A 25,019-nucleotide genomic window follows, 5' to 3' on the forward strand; every position below is an offset into this window, starting at 1 on the left:
CTAACTCCAACCCTAACCCTAACCTAACTCTAACCCTAACCCTAACCATAACCATAACCCTAACCCTACCGGAGGGACATGCCCTGAACACCTCACCAGGGAGGGGCCCAGGGGGCATCCTGACTAGGTGCCCAAGCCACCTCATCTGGCTCCTCTCAACGCGGAGGAGCAGCGGCTCTACTCCGAGCTCCTCCCGGATGGCAGAGCTCCTCCCCCTCTCTAGGGGAGGGGCCCAGCCACCCTGCAGAGGAAGCTCATTTCGGCCGCTTGTACCCGTGATCTTGTTCTTTCGGTCATTACCCAAAGCTCATGACCATAGGTGAGGGTAAACTTGTACATTGAATGGTAATATATAAGAGTGAAAACAAGACACACATACACACACGCGCGCGGTAAAATGAAATGAAGACAAAAAGATGTGCCTAAATCCATCCACGAACTACTGGGGATTTAAACAGTTGCAGGTACGCGCGGCACAGACAGAGGGCGCGCTTTGTTACCACATGAGCGAGAGACATAGAGAGGGAGAGAGACATAGAGAGGGAGCGAGTCAGAGAGAGAGAGAGAGACATAGAGAGGGAGCGAGTCAGAGAGAGGGAGAGAGACATAGAGAGGGAGCGAGTCAGAGAGAGGGAGAGAGACATAGAGAGGGAGCGAGTCAGAGAGAGGGAGAGAGACATAGAGAGGGAGCGAGAGGGAGAGAGACAGAGAGAGGGAGCGGTGGGGGGGTCGAGCCGTGTTCTAGCCAACAAGGTGGGCCATTCAGCCATTCAGCCATTCAGAGGAAGCCATTCAGCCATTCAGCCATTCAGAGGAAGCCATTCAGCCATTCAGCCATTCAGAGGAAGCCATTCAGCCACTCAGACATTCAGCGGAAGCCATTTGCCATTTGGTCTGGAGTTTAATACGCGAGGCAGAAGCGTCGAGAGTGTTTTATTCAAATCGGAGAGACACGGAAGTGCGTGAGAGGGAAAACGAGGCGCGCACGGCAAAACGTTCGCGTTAGTGCTCGAAATTTTAAAAAACGTAAAAAAGATCTTTGAGAGGCACGAAAGTGAGAAGATGCCACGAGTAGTCCCAGACCAGAGGAGCAAGTTTGAAAATGAAGAATTCTTTCGCAAACTGAGCCGAGAATGTGAGGTACGTGAACCCGGGAGCCTCTCAGAGACAAAGCGGAAATAAAGAGTCGGAGGCCGGACAGTTAGGCTAACCCTAACCCTAACAGTTAGGGTTAGCCTAACCCTAACGAACCTAGTTAGTGTTAGCCTAACCCTAACCCAGTTACTGTTAGCCTGACCCTAACAGTTAGTGTTAGCCTAACTTACCCAGTTAGTGTTAGACTAACCCAGTTAGTGTTAGCCTAACCCTAACAGAAGTCAGATGATCGGTCGACATCATTTATTAACTAAAACAGAAGGTTTTGCTTTGTGTAAAATGTCAGATAACTCACGCAAAACAAAACCTTTACTCTTTCACGTTGTACCCAGTACCATATGTATTTACTTTTGTATGTATATACACACACACACACACACACACATATATAGCACATATGTAGCTTTGTTATTTTAAGTAGGTCAAAAATAATGTTTGATGACCAAAATAAAACATCTGCACACACACGTGGGCTCCTCTCGTGGCTGTTGTCTTATGACAGGATGTCTGTTTCAGTACAGACCAAAGAAACGTTTGGATTCATTATTCATTCAATAATATTTCTGCATTTATATCCATAATACTCAATCTATTTTAGCCCTCCGAGGTTGAATATTGTTGGTAGTCTGTGTTTGAGAGAGCAAGTTATAACTTGCTGTAATAACATTGTTGTTAGCATTTTCTTTCCATTTTACTAGCACACATTTCAATAATTAGGTGCAGATTTATGACTAAAATATACATGGTTAGAAATATACATGGCATTCACTTGATAAGACTGTGAAAGGAATAGTGAATTTATCAAATGATTTTGAGGTTATTACAAAATCAAAATATTTGTGGTTCAGCAAGGCAGCACAAAGATATCATCAGCAGAATCACCTTTCCATCAAATCAACTCAATCTTTATTTATATAGCATCTTATACAATCCAAATTGTTTCAAGGCGCTTTCCAGAACCCCAGGGCCTGACCCCAGACAAGCAACAGTGGCAAGGAAAAACTCCCCTTTAACAGGAAGAAACCTTGAGCAGGACCAGGCTCATGTAGGGGGACCCTCCTGCTGATGGGGGGGGAGGGGTAGAGAGAGGAGAGGAGAGGAGAAGTAGAGTGAAGGAGAGGAGACAAGAGGGGAGGAGAGGAGGGAGGAGAGGAGAAGTAGAGTGAAGGAGAGGGGAGGAGAGGAGAGGAGAAGTAGAGTGAAGGAGGGAGGAGAGGAGAGGAGAAGTAGAGTGAAGGAGAGGAGAGGAGAGGAGAGGAGAGGAGAGGAGAAGTAGAGTGAAGGAGAGGAGAGGAGAAGTAGAGTGAAGGAGAGGCACAGAGCACAGAAACACACACAAAAATACGATATACAATCACTTCAGCGGGGCCGGAGGTCATTATGCAGCTCCGGAGACCATGAGCCAGTGGGGTGACAGAGGCCTGTCAGGTGATCATGTTTCCGGACCCCGGCAGCCTTGGCCTATAACAGCACAGCGAAGATGTGACCTAACGATTAGACGACCCCCTAAGTGTGATAATCTGTCTGTCTATGATAGTAACTGGAACTACTGAATTAGTAACAATAAGCTTTTTCAAAGAGGAAGGTTTTAAGTCTGATCTTAAAGTAGCGATGGAGTCAGCCTCCCGTACCTGGACAGGGAGCTGGTGCCATAGCAGGGGGGCCTGGACAGGGAGCTGGTGCCATAGGGGGGCCTGGACAGGGAGCTGGTTCCATAGCAGGGGGGCCTGGACAGGGAGCTGCTTCCATAGCAGGGGGGCCTGGACAGGGAGCTGGTGCCATAGCAGGGGGGCCTGGACAGGGAGCTGGCTCCATAGCAGGGGGGCCTGGACAGGGAGCTGGTTCCATAGCAGGGGGGCCTGGACAGGGAGCTGGCTCCATAGCAGGGGGGCCTGGACAGGGAGCTGCTTCCATAGCAGGGGGGCCTGGACAGGGAGCTGGTGCCATAGCAGGGGGGCCTGGACAGGGAGCTGGTTCCACAGCAGGGGGGCCGGGACAGGGAGCTGGCTCCATAGCAGGGGGGCCTGGACAGGGAGCTGGTTCCACAGCAGGGGGGCCTGGACAGGGAGCTGGTGCCATAGCAGGGGGGCCTGGACAGTGAGCTGGTTCCACAGCAGGGGGGCCGGGACAGGGAGCTGGTTCCACAGCAGGGGGGCCGGGACAGGGAGCTGGTTCCATAGCAGGGGGGCCTGGTAGCTAAATGCTCACCCCCCATTCTACTCCTAGAAACTCTACTCTTTATAGAGAGGTTATTGGAAATTACTGGTTAACAGTGTCAGTTGAAAGTTTTCATATCGTGTATCAATATTATAAAGCCTGTTTTTTCTTTGCATTTTAGATCAAATATACCGGTTTCAGGGACAGACCCCATGAGGAGAGACAAGCTCGTTTCCAGAATGCTTGCAGGGATGGACGGTCAGAAGTTGTAAGTGCAAAATAGCTCATTTTTCTATGTCCATGTAAGATCTCTGCGTCCCCTGGACTTGTCAGGGGTTTTCTTGAAGACGTTTCGCTATCTCTTCAGAAGCATCTTCAGTTCAGAAGGTTTTTCTTTTTGGAGGGGGGGGGGGTTCTGAAATTAAGGTTGTACAGCCTGAAATCATGCAACTGCAATTTTAAACATTTTACTTTATTTTTAAAATCAGATTTACTTTCAAGTTACAAGAATTAAAACACCCAATGATTGGTGAATAAAAACAATGCCAATTGTCAAGGGTGCCCAAACTTTCTCATACCACTGGACATAGTAAATTCAAATGGCTGCACTTGTCTAACCTCAGTTCTATGTAATAGAATACAAATTCTCTTTTACAAAGTCATTTTGAGGGAACATTCTGAAGTGTACATTGTGTTAGCTAAAGTGCATTTACTTAAACATCACAATGCAAAATGTAAATGTTAAAAGGCTCACACTTGTTCACCCAGCCTGTTCAATATGTGATTGTTGTTGAACTTGAGTTTTTACTGATCATTACTGCACTGATAAATATCCACTGGCACTAATTGGTCATATATACAGTATATTATTGGCTAGAACCTGCCAATGACATTCCTACTGTGTTTGATTCAATGGAAATTAATTCATCCTGAAGGAAATTCTTCTTTGCATGCAAAACAATCAAGTATTTCTCTCCCCCACCTTTGATTGTAATACCCCAAAGGAAGTAGCCATGATGAGACCTTTTCCCTTCCCCAGGCCTTTGTTGCTACAGGCACCAATCTGTCGCTTCAGTTCTTCCCGGCCCACCAACACAGCGATCAGAGGCAGGTTCCCACGAGAGAGTACGTGGACTTTGAGAGAGAGACAGGAAAGGTAAGACACATGTGTGCGTGCTTTCTATAACCCAACATACATGAATATTACGGTATAGCCGAAGTAATAAGATTAAAAATTAACCATATTGACAGGTTTCGTAAGATTTGGACCATTTACTTAATTGGTTTTTGCAGTTAGGCACGTTCCATATGTCTTAACAAAAGCACACAGACAACAGAAAACAGTTTTAGATGGTTGGTTTCTTTCCTTTATGCCGAGTAATTTGTGTGGCTTACATTTCTGTTTATGATTAGTTGTTAAATAGCTTAATGTGTGTGGAGCAAAAATAAGAATCATAGGATCATTATCTGACATCCCAAAACTTTAAACAAAGAAACAAATGATGGTAATTTTACATTGGTTCACATTTATACTTATTTTATACAACTTGTTCATTTCATTTAAGTCCATTATGGTGGTTTATAGAGCTAAAAAGAATTGTATCGATGTCCTGCTTATGTGCCTGACTGTAAATGCAAAACTGTTGTGCTATCTGTAAACTGTAGTTAGAATAACTAAAAGGTCAGAATAAGCAACCATATGGCTGTAATAAAATGCAAAAAAGTAAAGCCTGGTGTTTTGGGGGCTACAGAGTGTCTTGCCCTCCACAAGAGGATACATTGCAAGGGTGGGACAACTGCATTTAAAAAAAAAAAGCCCAGAAGGTGACTAAAAAAATGAGGATTTTTGGCCTTTTACGTGCAGACAGGACTGATATTTCACAACCACATGTTTGTTAGTGGCATTTTTACCCCACTTCACATATTTGTACAAGTTTAAGATGAGATAAGATCGAATTTGGCCAATTAGTGGTCAGATTTGTTTATATGAAAGCACCCAACTGTCAAAATCCTAAAGGTTTTAATGACAGTAACATCAAATACTGTTGTTTTGATCAAAATTCATGATGGATTTTGATGTAAAGCTAGATCATATTAATTCCTGGCCACACAGAAATATAAAACTAAGAACCACCTTTTCATGGTGAGCAGGATATTTTAAATTGATTCAGTTCCTTTTGTTTCATGCACCGATTGCTTGAGTGCACCAGCTAATCCCAGCTTCATGAGTGCTGCTGGAGGGCTCCTGTATATTTAATGAGGCAACTGGCTCCATAAAAAGGCCCTGAAACACTCAAAACTGCTGTAACACATTCAAACCATGGCTCCTGCATAAAACACCAACTAAACACAAGCCATTGAAAGTTTTCTGAACACAACATAGTCAAATGATCATCTGTTAGGAGCTCAAGGTGTTAGCATTTACATGTTTCACTCACTCACTGTTAGCACGCCTTATTTCTTCCTTTTATGGGCCACATGCTGTGCATGTGTTATATTTACATCTGTACAGAAGTGCATGGCAGAAGTGCCTGACTTTTGAGTCGCATTACCAAAGCCAGACCGCTAATTGGTTCCTTATGAGAGAGAGGCACACAGAATCCCATAATGCTCTCCTCCCTCATGGCTTCATATTTCTCATTCTAGGCTTACCAACAATGACAATACCCAAAATCCACCGCAGCCCTCACAAGGTACTTTTTTATCCACGTGAACTACATACCCGAATATTTTCCATACAACAAAAAAATCATGTGTACATACATGGTCACAGTACTGGAAAAAGCCCAGGGAAGGGGGGGGGGGGGTGAGAAAGAGAGGGGGCACACAGCCCTGCTAGGAGATTGCTAACAACACAGGAGCGACACTCTGGTGTCCCGGAGAACCAACTGGAGCCACGGTTATCTGCTCCATGGAACTCTGTAGCCTCTGTAGGGTTAGAGTTAGCCTGTGTAGGGTTAGAGTTAGCCTGTGTAGGGTTAGAGTTAGCCTGTGTAGGGTTAGAGTTAGCCTGTGTAGGGTTAGAGTTAGCCTCTGTAGGGTTAGAGTTAGCCTGTGTAGAGTTAGAGTTAGCCTGTGTAGGGTTAGAGTTAGCCCGTGTAGGGTTAGAGTTAGCCCGTGTAGGGTTAGAGTTAGCCCGTGTAGGGTTAGAGTTAGCCCGTGTAGGGTTAGAGTTAGCCCGTGTAGGGTTAGAGTTAGCCCGTGTAGGGTTAGAGTTAGCCTCTGTAGGGTTAGAGTTAGCCTGTGTAGGGTTAGAGTTAGCCTGTTGTAGGGTTAGAGTTAGCCGTGTAGGGTTAGAGTTAGCCTCTGTAGGGTTAGAGTTAGCCTGTGTAGAGTTAGAGTTAGCCTGTGTAGGGTTAGAGTTAGCCTGTGTAGGGTTAGAGTTAGCCTGTGTAGGGTTAGAGTTAGCCTGTAGGGTTAGAGTTAGCCTGTGTAGGTTAGAGTTAGCATCTGTAGGGTTAGAGTTAGCCTCTGTAGGGTTAGAGTTAGCATCTGTAGGGTTAGAGTTAGCCCGTGTAGGGTTAGAGTTAGCCCGTGTAGGGTTAGAGTTAGCCCGTGTAGGGTTAGAGTTAGCCCTGTAGGGTTAGAGTTAGCCTCTGTAGGGTTAGAGTTAGCCTCTGTAGGGTTAGAGTTAGCCCGTGTAGGGTTAGAGTTAGCCGTGTAGGGTTAGAGTTAGCCCTGTAGGGTTAGAGTTAGCATCTGTAGGGTTAGAGTTAGCATCTGTAGGGTTAGAGTTAGCCTGTGTAGGGTTAGAGTTAGCCCGTGTAGGGTTAGAGTTAGCCGTGTAGGGTTAGAGTTAGCCCGTGTAGGGTTAGAGTTAGCCCGTGTAGGGTTAGAGTTAGCCTCTGTAGGGTTAGAGTTAGCCCGTGTAGGGTTAGAGTTAGCCCGTGTAGGGTTAGAGTTAGCCTCTGTAGGGTTAGAGTTAGCCTCTGTAGGGTTAGAGTTAGCCTCTGTAGGGTTAGAGTTAGCCTGTGTAGGGTTAGAGTTAGCCTGTGTAGGGTTAGAGTTAGCCTCTGTAGGGTTAGAGTTAGCCTGTGTAGGGTTAGAGTTAGCCTCTGTAGGGTTAGAGTTAGCCTGTGTAGGGTTAGAGTTAGCCTGTGTAGGGTTAGAGTTAGCATCTGTAGGTTAGAGTTAGCCTCTGTAGGGTTAGAGTTAGCCTGTGTAGGGTTAGAGTTAGCCTCTGTAGGGTTAGAGTTAGCCTGTGTAGGGTTAGAGTTAGCCTGTGTAGGGTTAGAGTTAGCCTCTGTAGGGTTAGAGTTAGCCCGTGTAGGGTTAGAGTTAGCCCGTGTAGGGTTAGAGTTAGCCTGTGTAGGGTTAGAGTTAGCCTGTGTAGGGTTAGAGTTAGCCTGTGGTAGGGTTAGAGTTAGCCTCTGTAGGGTTAGAGTTAGCCTGTGTAGAGTTAGAGTTAGCCTGTGGTAGGGTTAGAGTTAGCCCGTGTAGGGTTAGAGTTAGCCCGTGTAGGGTTAGAGTTAGCCCGTGTAGGGTTAGAGTTAGCCCGTGTAGGGTTAGAGTTAGCCCGTGTAGGGTTAGAGTTAGCCCGTGTAGGTTAGAGTTAGCCTCTGTAGGGTTAGAGTTAGCCTGTGTAGAGTTAGAGTTAGCCTGTGTAGGGTTAGAGTTAGCCTGTGTAGGGTTAGAGTTAGCCTCTGTAGGGTTAGAGTTAGCCTCTGTAGGGTTAGAGTTAGCCTCTGTAGGGTTACAGTTAGCCTGTGTAGGGTTACAGTTAGCCTCTGTAGGGTTAGAGTTAGCCTGTGTAGGGTTAGAGTTAGCCGTGTAGGGTTAGAGTTATCCTCTGTAGGGTTAGAGTTAGCCCGTGTAGGGTTAGAGTTAGCCCGTGTAGGGTTAGAGTTAGCCTGTGTAGGGTTAGAGTTAGCCTCTGTAGGGTTAGAGTTAGCCTGTGTAGGGTTAGTTAGAGTTAGCCTGTGTAGGGTTAGAGTTAGCCTCTGTAGGGTTAGAGTTAGCCTCTGTGGCCAGGAATGATACTGTGTTTTCTGCAGAAACTATTGCAAGATAGATTTTTGTTGGACTTCAATCACATCCGGTGCTTGTGTCAGAGCTCTTTGCTATTACATTAATGGATGAGATTGACATGGTTTTCATTCAGAGGGAATCTGTGGTGAGGCTATTTTTAAACACTTTTCCCTCTAGCACACTCACAGAACAAAAAAACTCACCCTGGAAGTACAGTCTCATCTTCATCTTTGCTTGAGTTGTTGGTAAAAGCAAGTCGCACTCATGCTTCTCCATCTGGGTTGGGGTCATGTGATGTATGCGTATGGATTTCTTCATCTGGAAGCGCTCTGTGCACCACCCACACATTGAATTCATACGTGCCAGAGTGAACCAGGTGACCGTCCTCTGAAGCTTGAACCACACATGCTGTTTCTTGGGAGCAGAACTGCTGTGTCTGGACATGCTGAAGCCCATCGACAGAGGAAACACATTCACACTGTTGATGGATTATGCAGAATGATAATGAGCTCTGACGTCACTGTGAAAGATAAAAACATCCTGAATAAAATGTTGAAATCTGATTGATGACTTCATTTTTTATTTGAGACAGTGGGCAGTAGAGTTTTATCATATTTTCTATAATAGTTGTACTGGGGGTGATGCTAGCTATTAGGGTTAGGTTAGGGTTAGGGTTGTGTGTAGGCCACTGGCCTCTCAGATAGAGGGTTAGGGTTGTGTGTAGGCCCCTGGCCTCTCAGATAGAGGGTTAGGGTTGTGTGTAGGCCCCTGGCCTCTCAGATAGAGGGTTAGGGTTGTGTGTAGGCCCCTGGCCTCTCAGATAGAGGGTTAGGGTGTGTGTAGGCCCCTGGCCTCTCAGATAGAGGGTTAGGGTTGTGTGTAGGCCACTGGCCTCTCAGATAGAGAGGGTTAGGGTTGTGTGTAGGCCCCTGGCCTCTCAGATAGAGAGGGTTAGGTTAGGGTTGTGTGTAGGCCACTGGCCTCTCAGATAGAGGGTTAGGGTTGTGTTAGGCCACTGGCCTCTCAGATAGAGGGTTAGGGTTGTGTGTAGGCCACTGGCCTCTCAGGTAGAGGGTTAGGGTTGTGTGTAGGCCACTGGCCTCTCAGATAGAGGGTTAGGGTTGTGTGTAGGCCACTGGCCTCTCAGATAGAGGGTTAGGGTTGTGTGTAGGCCCCGGCCTCTCAGATAGAGAGGGTTAGGGTTGTGTGTAGGCCACTGGCCTCTCAGATAGAGAGGGTTAGGGTTGTGTGTAGGCCCCTGGCCTCTCAGATAGAGGGTTAGGGTTGTGTGTAGGCCACTGGCCTCTCAGATAGAGAGGGTTAGGGTTGTGTGTAGGCCCCTGCCCTCTCAGATAGAGAGGGTTAGGGTTGTGTGTAGGCCCCTGGCCTCTCAGATAGAGGGTTAGGGTTGTGTGTAGGCCCCTGGCCTCTCAGATAGAGGGTTAGGGTTGTGTGTAGGCCACTGGCCTCTCAGATAGAGGGTTAGGGTTGTGTGTAGGCCCCTGGCCTCTCAGATAGAGAGGGTTAGGTTGTGTGTAGGCCACTGGCCTCTCAGATAGAGAGGGTTAGGGTTGTGTGTAGGCCCCTGGCCTCTCAGATAGAGGGTTAGGGTTGTGTGTAGGCCACTGGCCTCTCAGATAGAGAGGGTTAGGGTTGTGTGTAGGCCCTGGCCTCTCAGATAGAGAGGGTTAGGGTTGTGTGTAGGCCCCTGGCCTCTCAGATAGAGGGTTAGGGTTGTGTGTAGGCCCCTGGCCTCTCAGATAGAGGGTTAGGGTTGTGTGTAGGCCACTGGCCTCTCAGATAGAGAGGGTTAGGGTTGTGTGTAGGCCCTGGCCTCTCAGATAGAGAGGGTTAGGGTTGTGTGTAGGCCACTGGCCTCTCAGATAGAGGGTTAGGGTTGTGTGTAGGCCACTGGCCTCTCAGATAGAGGGTTAGGGTTGTGTGTAGGCCACTGGCCTCTCAGATAGAGGGTTAGGGTTGTGTGTAGGCCACTGGCCTCTCAGTAGAGGGTTAGGGTTGTGTGTAGGCCCCTGGCCTCTCAGATAGAGAGGTTAGGGTTGTGTGTAGGCCACTGGCCTCTCAGATAGAGAGGGTTAGGGTTGTGTGTAGGCCCTGGCCTCTCAGATAGAGAGGGTTAGGGTTGTGTGTAGGCCCCTGGCCTCTCAGATAGAGGGTTAGGGTTGTGTGTAGGCCACTGGCCTCTCAGATAGAGAGGGTTAGGGTTGTGTGTAGGCCACTGGCCTCTCAGATGGAGGGTTAGGGTTGTGTGTAGGCCCCTGGCCTCTCAGATAGAGGGTTAGGGTTGTGTGTAGGCCACTGGCCTCTCAGATAGAGGGTTAGGGTTGTGTGTAGGCCACTGGCCTCTCAGATAGAGGGTTAGGGTTGTGTGTAGGCCACTGGCCTCTCAGATAGAGGGTTAGGGTTGTGTGTAGGCCCCTGGCCTCTCAGATAGAGGGTTAGGGTTGTGTGTAGGCCACTGGCCTCTCAGATAGAGGGTTAGGGTTGTGTGTAGGCCACTGGCCTCTCAGGTAGAGGGTTAGGGTTGTGTGTAGGCCACTGGCCTCTCAGATAGAGAGGGTTAGGGTTGTGTGTAGGCCCCTGGCCTCTCAGATGAGAGGGTTAGGGTTGTGTGTAGGCCCCTGGCCTCTCAGATAGAGGGTTAGGGTTGTGTGTAGGCCCCTGGCCTCTCAGATAGAGGGTTAGGGTTGTGTGTAGGCCCCTGGCCTCTCAGATAGAGGGTTAGGGTTGTGTGTAGGCCACTGGCCTCTCAGATAGAGGGTTAGGTTGTGTGTAGGCCACTGGCCTCTCAGGTAGAGGGTTAGGGTTGTGTGTAGGCCACTGGCCTCTCAGATAGAGAGGGTTAGGGTTGTGTGTAGGCCCTGGCCTCTCAGATAGAGAGGGTTAGGGTTGTGTGTAGGCCCCTGGCCTCTCAGATAGAGGGTTAGGGTTGTGTGTAGGCCCCTGGCCTCTCAGATAGAGAGGGTTAGGGTTGTGTGTAGGCCCCTGGCCTCTCAGATAGAGGGTTAGGGTTGTGTGTAGGCCCCTGGCCTCTCAGATAGAGGGTTAGGGTTGTGTGTAGGCCACTGGCCTCTCAGATAGAGGGTTAGGGTTGTGTGTAGGCCACTGGCCTCTCAGATAGAGGGTTAGGGTTGTGTGTAGGCCACTGGCCTCTCAGATAGAGAGGGTTAGGGTTGTGTGTAGGCCACTGGCCTCTCAGATAGAGAGGGTTAGGTTGTGTGTAGGCCCCTGGCCTCTCAGATAGAGGGTTAGGGTTGTGTGTAGGCCACTGGCCTCTCAGTAGAGAGGGTTAGGGTTGTGTGTAGGCCCCTGGCCTCTCAGATAGAGAGGGTTAGGGTTGTGTGTAGGCCACTGGCCTCTCAGATAGAGAGGGTTAGGGTTGTGTGTAGGCCCCTGGCCTCTCAGATAGAGAGGGTTAGGGTTGTGTGTAGGCCCCTGGCCTCTCAGATAGAGAGGGTTAGGGTTGTGTGTAGGCCCCTGGCCTCTCAGATAGAGGGTTAGGGTTGTGTGTAGGCCCCTGGCCTCTCAGATAGAGGGTTAGGGTTGTGTGTAGGCCACTGGCCTCTCAGATAGAGAGGGTTAGGGTTGTGTGTAGGCCCCTGGCCTCTCAGATAGAGAGGGTTAGGGTTGTGTGTAGGCCACTGGCCTCTCAGATAGAGGGTTAGGGTTGTGTGTAGGCCCCTGGCCTCTCAGATAGAGAGGGTTAGGGTTGTGTGTAGGCCCCTGGCCTCTCAGATAGAGGGTCTGCTGCAGGATTCTTTCAGCAAATCTTGGGTACTGTTCCCCATTCAAGGCAGCCCTGACAGGCATATTGCAGAAAATCTGTAAATCTTTTAGATTCATGTCAAGCAGAGCCATTCAGAGATTTAGTTTGGAACTCTTTGTTTTTCACCTTTTTTCTTTTTAACTCCAAATCTTCATTCCACTTCAGGTCTATTTAAGGGCTCCTATGATTTTGAATGGAGTTTGTGTGATTTGGAGAGGCTGGATTGATCTTCATCGCCTGGATGGGATGGGATACCTCGAATATGATGAGGAGAGGGCACAGGTAACTCAAGATATGGCTACCTAATAAAGGTGATGTGGGAATTTATTTGCAAATTAAGCCACCATTAAACAATGTCATAGATTCCAAATTTAGTTTGTATTTTCTTTGATGTAATATAAAGTGATAAATAAAACATTTAGTTCGGAGTACCCCAGAGATGGGATACTGAGCATTTGACTGATTATATTACCATAGTAATATAGCCTTAGCCTGCCCATGAAAGTGTACCAAATCAGACCTTTTAAGTCGACATGTATCATATATTGAGCCCCAGAATAAATCTGGTGATCGTTGAAACATGTTGTAATCTGTAAAACATGTTAGAAATACATGTTTTCCCATTTACAGCATGAGGACGCACTTGCCCAGGCAGCATTTGAGGAGGCCCGACGCAGGACCAGAGACTTTGAAGACCGGGACCGATCACACCGGGAGGATTTAGAGGTGCGCCCTGTTTCTTACATCACGTAGTCACATGAAAGCCTCAACCCTGCAAAGGCAGCCGCAGTCTTGTCAACTTGCATTTTAAGTAATTTATGAAACAGACTAATAAAAAAAGGGTTCCTATGAAATGTAATGCTAACCATTTTCTATTGTATATTAGTAAGTTTAAAACATATTAGTAAGCCTGGTGTCATTTTTGTCTGCTTTTTTACTTCAAACATCATTAAGATAATGTAATTTCATTTGACATTTCATTTCTTTCTATTCGACTACAATCACATTTTACTTAGAATACTAGAGTGTGATTGTTTTCATTAGTGTATTTTTAATTATTTTCTTATCAGTAGTAGTATTAAAGTCATATTCAGAAAAGCCCATTTACAATTCATTTGTAGGTTTAGTGCATGATCAGTTTTGTAATCATCTGATTTAATTTCACAAAATTCTATTTTCATAAAATAATTGAGTAACAGTATTGACATGTGCCCCAAAAGCTTCAGAAGGGAAGGTAGTAACTTTGACACTCGACTCATGTAAATGTAATTCCTTTGACATTCTACAATACCAAATTCAAATAAGGTATCTCAATTCTCAAACATTACTCAATTACTCATTATTCTAGAGTCAAAGTCATACTTTCCTAAGTCTTAATTTATTTGACATCCTGAGACAAACTCACTTTCCCAGCAAAGTTTTGGGGAGATGAATGATATCCTTCCCACATTGATGGACTTCAAATGGTTTATTTTTTAGGACTCTGTGGTTTCTAAAATCTGGGACTGATGAGACAGCCTGCACAAAAAAGGGTCTGTGTCCTCTATTTCTTAACATCTATTACACTGTCATGCACTAAACCCTGTGTGTGTGTGTCTGTGTGTGTGTGTGTGTGTCTGTGTGTGTGTTTCTGTGTGTGTGCACGTGTGTGTATGTATGTGTGTGCATCTTTGCTGTGCTGTGGTTTGTAATGTTATTTTATCTGTACTTTATTGCCCAGTCTTCAGAGCATTCTCTCAATGATCCTTCAGATATTTCTGAAGAGCCAAAAACGGCTTTGAGTTATGGGGGTTTGAAAAATGTGTTACATTATTAATATTATAAATCTTTGTCTTAGTCGTATTTCCCAATCTTTTAATCATGACCTAGTGCAACCTGCATGATCACCAGCAGCCCCCCCCGAAAGGTGATAAGATCAATCAGACACTGGCAGCAAGCAGACGTTACCAGCTGTCAGAATAAAGAAATGACCACCAGCTTCACACGTCCTCACCAGCACAGTGTGATGTCATCTTTGTGATAGAAAGATGGTGAACGGTGCACAGACGACAGCAAGGCATCCATTTATCATGAGTATTGATTGCTGACTCAACACAGAAGGCTTTCTTCATGAGCTGGAGGCATTTTTGTGCCAGGCACTTTTGCTTTCTTATGAGTCTGTTGAACCTTATTTTCCACTCTACTTTATTGTGTCACTATAATTAGTGTCTAGTTATCTGCCTTATTTCAGCACCTGCCCAACTTGAAATGTCCTGGTTCCATAAACCCACAAAGGACGCTCGATCAACTCTTCCGTTTCTCCTCAATCTTTCTTTTCTTTTCAAGATTGTTTGGCTTGCATTGGCATTGGCATTAGCATTAGCATTATCAGGATTAGGCTGAAAACCTTTAACACAAAAAGAAACAATTTAGCAAACAATTCAAACAAACACAAATATCTCCATTAAATCAAAGTTTCTTTCATACCGGTGACGTCTTTGGGAGGAACTCTGTGTTGAAATTGTCTTCTCTTTGTCAGTGTTCCTTTCCTCAGTGCAGAGTGAGACCCTTTTAAGTGCTACCTCCACCTTCCAGGTGTTCCCTTAGCAGCCTGCTCTGCTCAATAATGCATTCTGGGATTTGTAGTGATTGGATTTAAGATATCCTTGCCAATATGATAAATTGGAAGATAAGGTAGTAATAAACAAAATAATTTACTACAGCAAAAAGGAAGATGATATTGATGATATTCCCAAAGGAGAATTGGTACATTTTCATGACACTTGGAGAAAAAAAAGCAAATTATTTCCTCAATCTTAATGTAACTGAACTTAAATAAATGTTTCATGATAACATAATGACTAATATTGGTGCTCTAAGAAACCCACATAATGCGATTGGAAATGACTTTGCTCTGGCCTTTTTACACCTTGATCAAAGTTAAACTCTACAACACATATGCGCATGCTGCACAACCCCTCAGCTCGCTGCCGTACAACCATGGAGCAGAAACCACACTGCCGTCATAACCACGAGGGCCACCGTGCATTTTAATTGTACAATAAGTAACGCTGCTCTGTCACCCAATTCCAGATGTCTATTATGTGATGTAAAAGGTCAACCATAAAGGGATGCCAGCCAAAAAGATGCATATTGCCACTTGGTGTTGAAGACACCTCAATGAAATAATAGCGTTGTAGTCACTAGCCATGTGCTATTCAGGCAATAGTATTAAGACGTAGATCAGCAATATCAACTCTTTTTCTGTGTGCCTGTGTGCACTAGCGCCCACTATGGGACAGCCGCCCCTGCTGGAGCGATAGCTTGCTGTCTTCCCTTACTCAACCTGTGCCTCTATGAGTATGACAGTTCAAATGAGGAGGTTGATTGATTCAATTGAGTTTTCCTCCTCCATCCAACTCTGTCAGTGATAAAAATCCTTGTAAAAAGCCAATTGATATCCTCTTGACAATAGTCAAGTCAGGAAACCTTTACAGTTGCTTCAAAACTAATAATTGTCTGACTCTTTCATACTAAATATTTCCACCAAAGTCTTATTCTTTTGCTAAATTTCTTTAAATGATACACAAAGTAGCGGCCTTGTATCAAAAGCAGATTTAACCATTTTGTGTTGTTATAATCCTACTTGTTTCTTTCTCCTTTTTTAAAAAGGGTTTTCCATTCATTCTTTTGTTCTCTCTCTTCAGTCCAGACGGCAGCAGAACTCCAGCCCTGGCTCAGACGTGGGAAATATTGATGCAGGACAAAAGATGTGCTGAGGAAAAGGAGAAATGACCATTAAGAGCCAGTTGTCCATTAATTTCTGTTACAATTAATATTCATTCATTTATTCATTCATTCATTCATTTATGTTGTACTGAATGTTCACCATTATTCCCTAGACAATTGAATATATACCCAGTCTTGATCAAATTTTTAATTATTAAAATGTAATGTGGGTGCCGGAACAAATGCTTTCTTGCTCCCACTTGCTATCACACCATATTCTTTATTTTTCTCTATATATTGCCCTGCCCCAACTCTCCCTTGGGTGAGTAAAAGTGGGTGACATCATTTTTATGTGACACCAAATTACTCATGTTTACGATCAATATTCAATATTTGATTTGACAATGTTTTTTTTACAGGAAAGTGTTTTTCCTAAACTTGTCCATGTGTTAAAGATTCACATTTTTTACTTTTCAATACTGCGCTGTAATATATTAGCCTATTATTGTCAGTAGATTATACTGATTGCTTAATCTAATATTTTCAAGTGACTAAAACAGATTTATGTAGAAATTGTTACAACAGCCTCACATATTAGTATCAACAGTAGACTGTTATACTTTGAAAGGCTTCTGTGTTCTGTTAATGCCAGCATTGTTAAGTTTAAGGAATAAAGACACTTTGAGTTATGTTACATATTCCAAATCAGGCCTTTTTTACATGGTGTAGCTTGAAGCTCATTTCATTTTTGCATGTCCTTCTTTCTTTGTGTGTTGGTCAGGATTGAGATTAAACTGCAATTAAAAACAATTGTAATGCTTTATAAAAATTTAAAAGAATTGATTTGCTGAAGTTGATTGATGAAACTGAAATAAAAACCAAACTGAAAAGCAAAGGGACAAGATAGAATTATTGCACTAAAGGCTCAGGTTCCCTCTCGGTAGTATAATAAGAAAACATTAAATCATTTTCCACTGCTATGCTGATGACACCCAATTATATCTATCAATGGAGCCAGACCGAACCCATAACCCAAAGACTCTTCAGGGGTGGTGGTGGATTCACCTTTGTAATGCTTTCACTGGTGACTATTGCACCTGCAGCTGGTTACCAGTCAACGGCCTCCTGTTCACTGTTCACTTGAGTTCTTTTCTCACAGGAACTTGTTAGTACTTTTTCTGTTTCTCACGTACCTCTCTAGGTCACCATTTGAGGAGAGACAACCAGCTCTTTACACACCCTACCTTTTCTCGACTGCACGATTTTCTTTTGTCTTTGTTTTCTGTTCTCTATAGTCTTCGACAGTTATTCTTCTGTTTTCAGGCCTAATCACATTCGTAACACATCGAACCCCTTAGTTTGAAGCTTCTTCATTGTGAACCTGAGCAGATGAAGCACAGCCATTTTCACAGTTTTGATAAAATATGGAGTCAATCACCTATCAGTTTCTTCTATCCAATCAATTTTTGCCAGGTTCGCTTTTCTCCGATATAGGGTCTGAAGACTGTCTGGTTATCATTAGCTCCCCGCAAAAAAATGAATGAGTGCGCAGCGTCTGTAGTGTCTATGCTGTCATCGTGGAGTAAAATTCAAAAGAACAGTCTTTATCTCATTTCATTTGACCATTTGAAATATCTGTATTTTATTTTTTTTATTTTTTAATTTGACATTAATCATTTTACACATGCACACAAACACACACAACATAATTGGTCATTTCAGTATCAATGTCTTCCAGTTCTAACGAGCCTCAAGAAAATCAGTTGTTGTGAAGTGGTCCAAAGGGTGGTCAGGTAAAAACGGGGGTTCATGTTTCTGAACAATCCCAAATCTGTGTGTGTGTGTGGGGGGGGGGTGCTGAACATGTGAGAGAGGGCAGGAATGGCCCAGAGCAGAGGGCACACTTCACAATTTCTGTGCAATTGTCTACTTAACCCTGTTATGCATCATTGAAGCTTATGACTCAGTAATCCACATTTTTAGATAACAACAGACAGGAACCATCACAGAGTTCCACAAAAAGAGCTGCAACGACTTCAACAACTTTTTTTAGTCTGTTTACGTCAGCAACTGGTAATCAAACTCTTCTCACAAAGACACACACAGACACACACACACAGACACACACACACAGACACACACACAGACACACACCAAACAACTGATCCCTGGGTTTCCAAAAGAAGACTCCAGTGTGTCTGGCTGCTGACTGACTGGCAGGCTGACTGGCTGACTGACTGACTGACTGACTGACTGACTGGCAGGCAGACTGACTGACTGGCTGGCAGGCAGACTGACTGACTGACTGACTGACTGACTAGTAGAATCCCACAAAGAACCGAAGTTGAAAAACTCTTAATCGCAGCAGGATGGGCAGCACAAACAGACATCTGAAGGAGCAATCACAGGGGGTTGAACAACGAATTGGCAAAGATAGAAGCGCCGACCAGTCTAAAACAGTAGGCAGGTGTAGAGGATTACCTGGAGATGAGTCGCAGGTGTGTAGAACGGCACCATGGGACAGAGCCAAGAAGCAGCCCTGCCCAGCCTGGGAACAGACAAGGAACAAAACGGGAGAGGGAAAACTCCTAACAGTCTGGTACAGATTATCTCCAAATCCTACTAGGACAACCTCTGCTTGTATCTATACATACAATTGTGTATTATGTCCAATTTTAACTCCCAAAAATTACTAGTTTCCGATGACTAAGACAAGTTACAATTATTTGTACGATAGTATTCCAGAATAATATGAGCACAAAATCAAATTATATATTTACCACATTGAATAATATATTACACAATTAAACTCTGAGTGAATATAATAGAATATATACGATGTACCAGCATCACATCCCTTCCACCAGGGCAAAGTAAAGGCAAAGGTTCGGTGCCAGAACAGCTTCAGAACACTGAAGCAAAATCCTCATCACATTATTTCTAAGGTATTACTTTATTGTCTTTACTACATTTGAAATGACCAAAATGGATATGCTATAGGCAGGTATTACCTTTCACCATTAATTTGTTGTACTTTTTATTACTTTTAATTATTAGCCGTTTTTACTGTGTCCAAACAAAAAGCCCGACTGTAACTTTCATAATGTAATAATGAAAGGCAATACATAAGATTTCTCTTTTCCAAATGACTGTAATAATTATTGAGTGGTAGAGGCTCATAACTTCTCAAAGAATGTTAAGTTACTGCTGGTCAACTGTAGCTACAGTAATTCAGACACTTATTAACAGAAAGTAATCAAACCACCTTCTTCTGGTTTCCTTGAAATTTTATTCGCTTCAGTAAACAACCTAATACAATCTTGCACAAATTATTTTGACTTGCAAACAATATGCCTCATTCTCTGCAAAAAATAAAAAAAAATAAAAGCATTCATATATTCTGTGATGTGTTCCACCTTCAAAGATAAGAAGAATATGATGTGTTCACTGACAGCTGATCTACAGATCCTTACCAGGTGTTGTTTCATTTGTGGACTTTTCCCTGATTTAACAAATATACTTCCTTATCTATCTGCAATCTCAACAAGCATTAAAAGCATTTAAACACACATTCCCAGTGCAAATACATAAAATGACAATAAAGAACCTAAAAAATAGATGTGTTCATCATTGCTTGTGATTTACACCTGTTACCATGAGGACAATAACATTATATCAAATTTATTTTAATCTCATATACAACAAATATTTTAGTGCAATTTCATTAAGACAGTACAATGAATGTTATCTCTTTCCCAATGGAAGCACTGTGACAGTCGGGCAGTTTATTATCAAAGTTTATAACTAAGTCTATAACTAACCCTAACCCAGTCTATAACTAACCCTAACCAAGTCTATAACTAACCCTAACTAAGTCTATAACTAACCCTAACCCTAACTAAGTCTATAACTAAGCCTAACCCTAACTAAGTCTACAACTAACCGTAACTAAGTATATAACTAACCCTAACTAAGTCTATAACTAACCCTAACCCAGTCTATAACTAGCCCTAAGTCTATAACTAACCCTAACCAGGTCTATAACTAACCCTAACTAAGTCTATAACTAAGCCTAACCCAGTCTATAACTAACCCTAACTAAGTCTATAACTAACCCTAACCCTAACTAAGTCTATAACTAAGCCTAACCCAGTCTATAACTAACCCTAACTAAGTCTATAACTAACCCTAACCAAGTCTATAACTAACCCTACCCTAACTAAGTCTAAACTAACCCTAACCAGTCTATAACTAAGCCTAACCCTAACCCTAACTAAGTCTATAACTAACCCTAACTAAGTCTATAACTAACCCTAACCCTTACTAAGTCTATAACTAACCCTAAGTCTATAACTAACCCTAACCCTCACTAAGTCTATAACTAACCCTAACCCTAATTAAGTCTATAACTAAGCCAAACTAAGTCTATAACTAACCCTAACTAAGTCTATAACTAACCCTAACCCTCACTAAGTCTATAACTAGCACTAACCCTTACTAAGTCTATAACTAACCCTAACCCTAACTAAGACTATAACTAACCCTAACCCTAACTAACCCTAACCCTTTTGTAAGTTTACTTCACATTTCATGAGGACACACATATTACAACGCTTTTACATGACAGCCATTTATTTTGTTGAAACCTACTTGAAAGTCATAATCTCTATGCCAACTGAGTTTAGCAATTTCTTCCTTTTTCAGAATTATTTTTTCTACTGTTTTCTGTTTGGTTGGTAACATCAGGGAACATCAGACTGCCAATAGAATATGATATTCTGTCTGCATTAATAAAGACAAAACGATAGGGGAAAATGACTGTTAGACATAACAGTGAAGCAAAGTCAGCACTTAGCTTCAAATTAGATGCTAATTTGTTTCTTGTTGGTGACTATTAATTTTCTGATTTCCTACAGTGCAAATGCTTCTCACACTCCTGCTCATGCACCTGTTTTTGGTGTTAGCTGGGTTTCTTTTGTTTTTGTCAAGAATAATATTTCACACGGTCCATGGAAGTAAAAACTTTGCCTGGGATATCACAATAGCGACGTGCTCATGGCTAGCCTGCATGCAAAGTGCCTGTTCCATCTTAATCCTTGACGAACCTTAAAATGATGCGTTTACCAAAAACATAATGTAGTTGCAAATTAATACATTTAGGTAGTTGCAATTTACACCATACTGACCATTAAATACTTACAAAAGAGTAAAAACTGATGAGTTGAAGACAGGATTTGTTTTGCCCTGCTCTACCAGAACTACCATGGCTTTGCAGAATCCAGGGCAAATAGTCCAGCAGCATCTTACTGAAATGTCTCAGTCTAGACTTGCCCACATTCTAAGGTCATCAGTTTACTGGAAATGGAAACAGTATTGCACGTCCAGTTTTTAATGTCTTCCAAACTTTCCCAGATGTGAAAGTTAATTTTGAAAATCCTGCAAAGGGTTACGAGCACTCTTTGACACTAAATGACGTAATAAGTTATTAAATAGCGCAAAGGTCATTTAATAAGTATTAATGTAAAGGTCATGATATTCTATTCAGATTAGAATAATTAGGCAACCATTAAGCAAATTAATCATGGAAAAGTAATTTCAAATAAATTACAGTTCTTTCAACACATTTTTAAAAGCAACATCACAGACTTTACATCGTGACTTCATTCCCAACTGGCTTCTCTTTCCAGGGAGTCCTCAAAATAATTCTTCAGGTTTTGGATGACCTTGCTATCTAACATGTGCACAGCAACACCCAATTCATCATCTTAAGAAAGAGAATGGAAGTGGCTGAAGATAACAAATGTCATCTGGGCCAAAGTCAGATGTTTCTGGAGCTGTTTTAACATTCAAATGTGCAGAAGGGGGTAACTTTAAAGAATATGGATGCCTGCAGGTTTTATGTGACAAAAACTGAAGGATTAAGAGATTGAATGAAGACTCAGCTCATCTCTATCAGCATCAGAATGTTGGTCACTGTAAAGGTTTTTCACACAGACTGAAAACAATTCAATTATTACAATTATTACTATTTGTGCACAGATGCTATTTTGTCTTCAATCATTTTTGTCAAGATAGCCTTGAAGGGCAAAATTCTCTTTATGCAACTAGAGCATATTCATATTTAAATCATACATTATAAAAGTGCAGCATCTACTCACTGTCTGTATAAAGCATTATGTTCAGTGACAGGGTTGCTCATGATGAAATTAGTGTTCTGGGGTTAATTAAGCAGATGTTATACACAATGTAACAGTCAGCAGACCAGTAAACACATCCATTGCTGAGATGTGTCGCTGAATATTAGCAGATAACACATGGTAAACTCCATCCTGGCTGTGGGTAAACTGGTATAGACCCACGTAAGGCGGATTATTGAGGGAAAGAGCAGCACCTGTAGTGAGAAATAAAAAGAATTGACAACACAGTATTTCTACATTTCCACATTAGCTGAACTAATACAAATTAATAAATATATCTGCCCCTACTTTCAACTGTTTCCTACTGTACAAACAATAAATAATGCGAATACTGGAACAATCCAAATATACATGGCACTGGTAGATGGCTATACAGTTTATGATAAGGTCTGTTTCACTGCTGTGAGCATCTGATCAGCTCAAACCATTGTTACCTGATGCACCAGCAGGGACAGCACAGCTGTATCATTGTTCTTCACAACCAGAAGTTGGAAAGTCCTCAGATTCCTCATTCTGGAATATATACTGTAAAATAAAAATATATTCACAATGTGTTGAAGCAGCTGTGTAAAAATTCAGTCATAAAAAAGCCTGCTTTATCTATACTGGACATAATTTGAGGAGAGAAAAACAAATACATTAATTTCAAGTTACAGCATCTTCCATCACCTTAACCCCCCCCCCCCACCACCACCACCTTTGTGTGTATGTGTGTGTGTGGGTGGGTGGGTGGGGGGGGGGGGGGTGCCTGAAAGATCCTGGGAGCTAAGTTGTCTGTGGCTGTTATGCCCCTGGTAGGGTCTCCCTTGGCAAACAGTTCCTCGGTGACAGGCCAGAATTAGGATGATTCATGTACCCACCATGACGACGAATACAACAAGGCCAATTCTGGATCCAGGTCTGGGGTTTGGTCTCTGCCGATGAGACCTTGGTAGGTTCAGTGTGAAATGGCAACGAAGGTCTTCCCTCCAGCAGGCTCACCACCCGCAGGTAGATTCACGAGGGGCCGGTGTGATGTGTTCTGGGTGGCACTCATGGCCAGGGGCCTTGACGACCTAATCTTCAGATCAAAACTCTAGTAATAGGGATATGTAATGTCCCCTCGCTGGGGGGAGACTGAGTTGTGCAGGAGGTTGAGAGGTACTAGCTAGAGATAGTTGGGTTCACTTCCATGCACAGCATGGGTTCTAGACCTCAGCTCCTTGAGGGGTCTGGACCCTCCCCTACTCTGGAGTTGGCCAGGGTAAGCGGTGATGGGCTGGCATCGCCTTGCTTATAGCTCCCCAGCACAGCCGCCATGTGTTGGAGTTGACTCCAGTGAACGAGAGGGTCATTTCCCTGCATCTTCAGGTCAGGGACAGGTCTCTTGCTGTAGTTTGTAATTATAGGCCAAACAGGAGCACAGAGTAGCTGGCCTTCTTGGAGTCCCTGGAAGAGGTACTTGATAGTGCTACAAATGGGATCCCCATTGTTTTTCTGGGGGCCTTCAACACCAATGTGGCCAATGACAGTGATAACTGGAGGGGTGTGATTGGGAAGAATGGTCTGAGCCCGAGTGGTGTTTTTTGGTATTATTATTGGAATTGCTAGCCACATCTTGTCCACGTTCCAGTATATTATTAGGGTCTTTTGGGACTGTCTGGTTGAGTCCGCCATCAGGGAGGTGTTAAATTCCCACATCTGAAAGAGCTTCTCACAGATTCCGAGGGAGGCTGGGGACATTGAATCAGAGTGGACCATGCTCTCTTCCTCCATTGTTGATGTGGCAGTTCAGAACTGTGGACACAAGGTCTCTGGTGCCAGTCTGGGTGGCAAACCCCAAACCTAGTGGTGGACAGCAATAGCAATAGCGATAGTGATGCTGTCAAGCTAAAGAAGGAGTTCATATTGGCCCCTGGATTGAGGGAGGTGTTCTTGAACAGAGGTGTCACCTGAACCTCTGAATGTGGATGGAAAGGTGCCAGTGAAGAAGGAAAAGCTGATCATGTGAGTAACTGCAGGGGTGAAGGAGGGAGCTTTGTCTGTAGGAGGGTGGCTGGAATGGGTTATTGATTCGGACAGCTAGCTACATGCCGAGAATTTAGAGTCTCTGTGAGAGAGTGTGAAAGACCTAACCCTAACCCTAACTAAAGCAAATTAAAACGTATGCCAGATATACAACAGGACATTTAGCATTAGCTTCGATGGTAATAGAAAAGGTCTTCTGGATGGACTAAAGTGCACGGATAATCAGAAGGACAGTTTTTGAGCAAAGAGAGGAGGATGGATTTTGTCTGCAAATAATCCAAATTTTTGGTGAGTAAAATGTTGCAATTTTCCTAAATAATATTGCATGTTTATGAGGGTTTTTTTGTTTTTTTTTTATGCAGCAAGGCTGCATTTGCCATAGGAGACTTGTTTACTTGTACTGAACTGTTCCTTCAGTAAAGGCATTTATTGTAACAGGGTTAGGGTTATTGTTTATGTATCTGCAATTCAATGGCTCTTTATACGGTATTTCTGTAATAAGATGGTTTTTATAACAATAAAATAGTTATTGAGGGTTGGACTGATTCAGACGGAACACTACTGAAGGCCTCGGTGTGAAATGCACAGTCCTCCCCTAGTATAGTATAGTATAGTATAGTATAGTATAGTATAGTATAGTATAGTATAGTATAATATAATATAGTATAGTAAAGTATAGTATAATATAGTATAGATAGTATAGTATAATATAGTAAAGTATAGTATAGTATAGTATAATATAGTATAGTATAATATAGTATAATATAGTATAGTATATATAGTATAGTATAATATAGTATAATATAGTATAGTATAGTAAAGTATAGTATAGTATAATATAGTATAATATAATATAGTATAGTATAATATAGTATAGTATATAGTATAGTATAGTAAGTATAGTATAATATAGTATAGTATAATATAGTGTAGTATAATATAGTATAGTATAGTGTATAATATAGTATAGTATATAGTATAGTGTAATATAGTGTAGTATAGTGTATAGTATAGTATAGTAAGTATAGTATAATATAGTATAG

General features: G+C 43.0%; 2 protein-coding genes across 4 annotated transcripts in view; one reads left to right on the forward strand and one right to left on the reverse strand.

Annotated features, from left to right (window-relative positions):
• The first annotated feature begins 806 nt into the window (after positions 1 to 806).
• cbfb (core-binding factor subunit beta) lies at positions 807 to 16,667 on the forward strand. Of its 3 annotated transcripts, none has more exons than XM_057052250.1 (7): positions 808 to 1,140; positions 3,494 to 3,580; positions 4,352 to 4,468; positions 12,230 to 12,346; positions 12,695 to 12,790; positions 13,544 to 13,596; positions 15,756 to 16,667. In XM_057052250.1, exons 1-6 carry the CDS (start codon positions 1,063 to 1,065, stop codon positions 13,571 to 13,573), a joined length of 525 nt encoding a protein of 174 aa, XP_056908230.1. In that variant the 5' UTR covers positions 808 to 1,062; the 3' UTR covers positions 13,574 to 13,596; positions 15,756 to 16,667. The 3 variants fall into 3 exon arrangements, with proteins under 3 accessions (XP_056908228.1, XP_056908230.1, XP_056908229.1); XM_057052249.1 differs by having other exon boundaries at positions 809 to 1,140; positions 15,751 to 16,667; XM_057052248.1 differs by lacking the exon at positions 13,544 to 13,596 and having other exon boundaries at positions 807 to 1,140; positions 15,751 to 16,667.
• A 3,715-nt stretch (positions 16,668 to 20,382) lies between these two features.
• Positions 20,383 to 25,019, reverse strand: part of hsf4 (heat shock transcription factor 4) — an 18,056-nt gene continuing 13,419 nt past the window's right edge. Inside the window, exons 12-13 of the mRNA XM_057052214.1 lie at positions 22,404 to 22,494; positions 20,383 to 22,163 (exon numbers count right to left, since the gene is read on the reverse strand). Of these exons, the coding sequence (XP_056908194.1) occupies positions 22,435 to 22,494 (60 nt within the window). The 3' untranslated portion in view covers positions 20,383 to 22,163; positions 22,404 to 22,434. The remainder of the gene's footprint in view (positions 22,164 to 22,403; positions 22,495 to 25,019) is intronic.

The sequence above is a fragment of the Takifugu flavidus genome, chromosome 13 (genome assembly GCF_003711565.1).
Source record: "Takifugu flavidus isolate HTHZ2018 chromosome 13, ASM371156v2, whole genome shotgun sequence".
Taxonomy (NCBI): domain Eukaryota; kingdom Metazoa; phylum Chordata; class Actinopteri; order Tetraodontiformes; family Tetraodontidae; genus Takifugu; species Takifugu flavidus.

Coding starts and splice junctions, on each gene's coding strand:
- cbfb (XM_057052248.1), top strand. CDS start 1,063: ATGCCACGAGTAGTCCCAGACCAGAGGAGCAAGTTTGAAAATGAAGAA. Junction 1,141..3,493: donor AACTGAGCCGAGAATGTGAG/GTACGTGAACCC, acceptor TTTGCATTTTAG/ATCAAATATACCGGTTTCAG. Junction 4,469..12,229: donor TTGAGAGAGAGACAGGAAAG/GTAAGACACATG, acceptor ATTCCACTTCAG/GTCTATTTAAGGGCTCCTAT.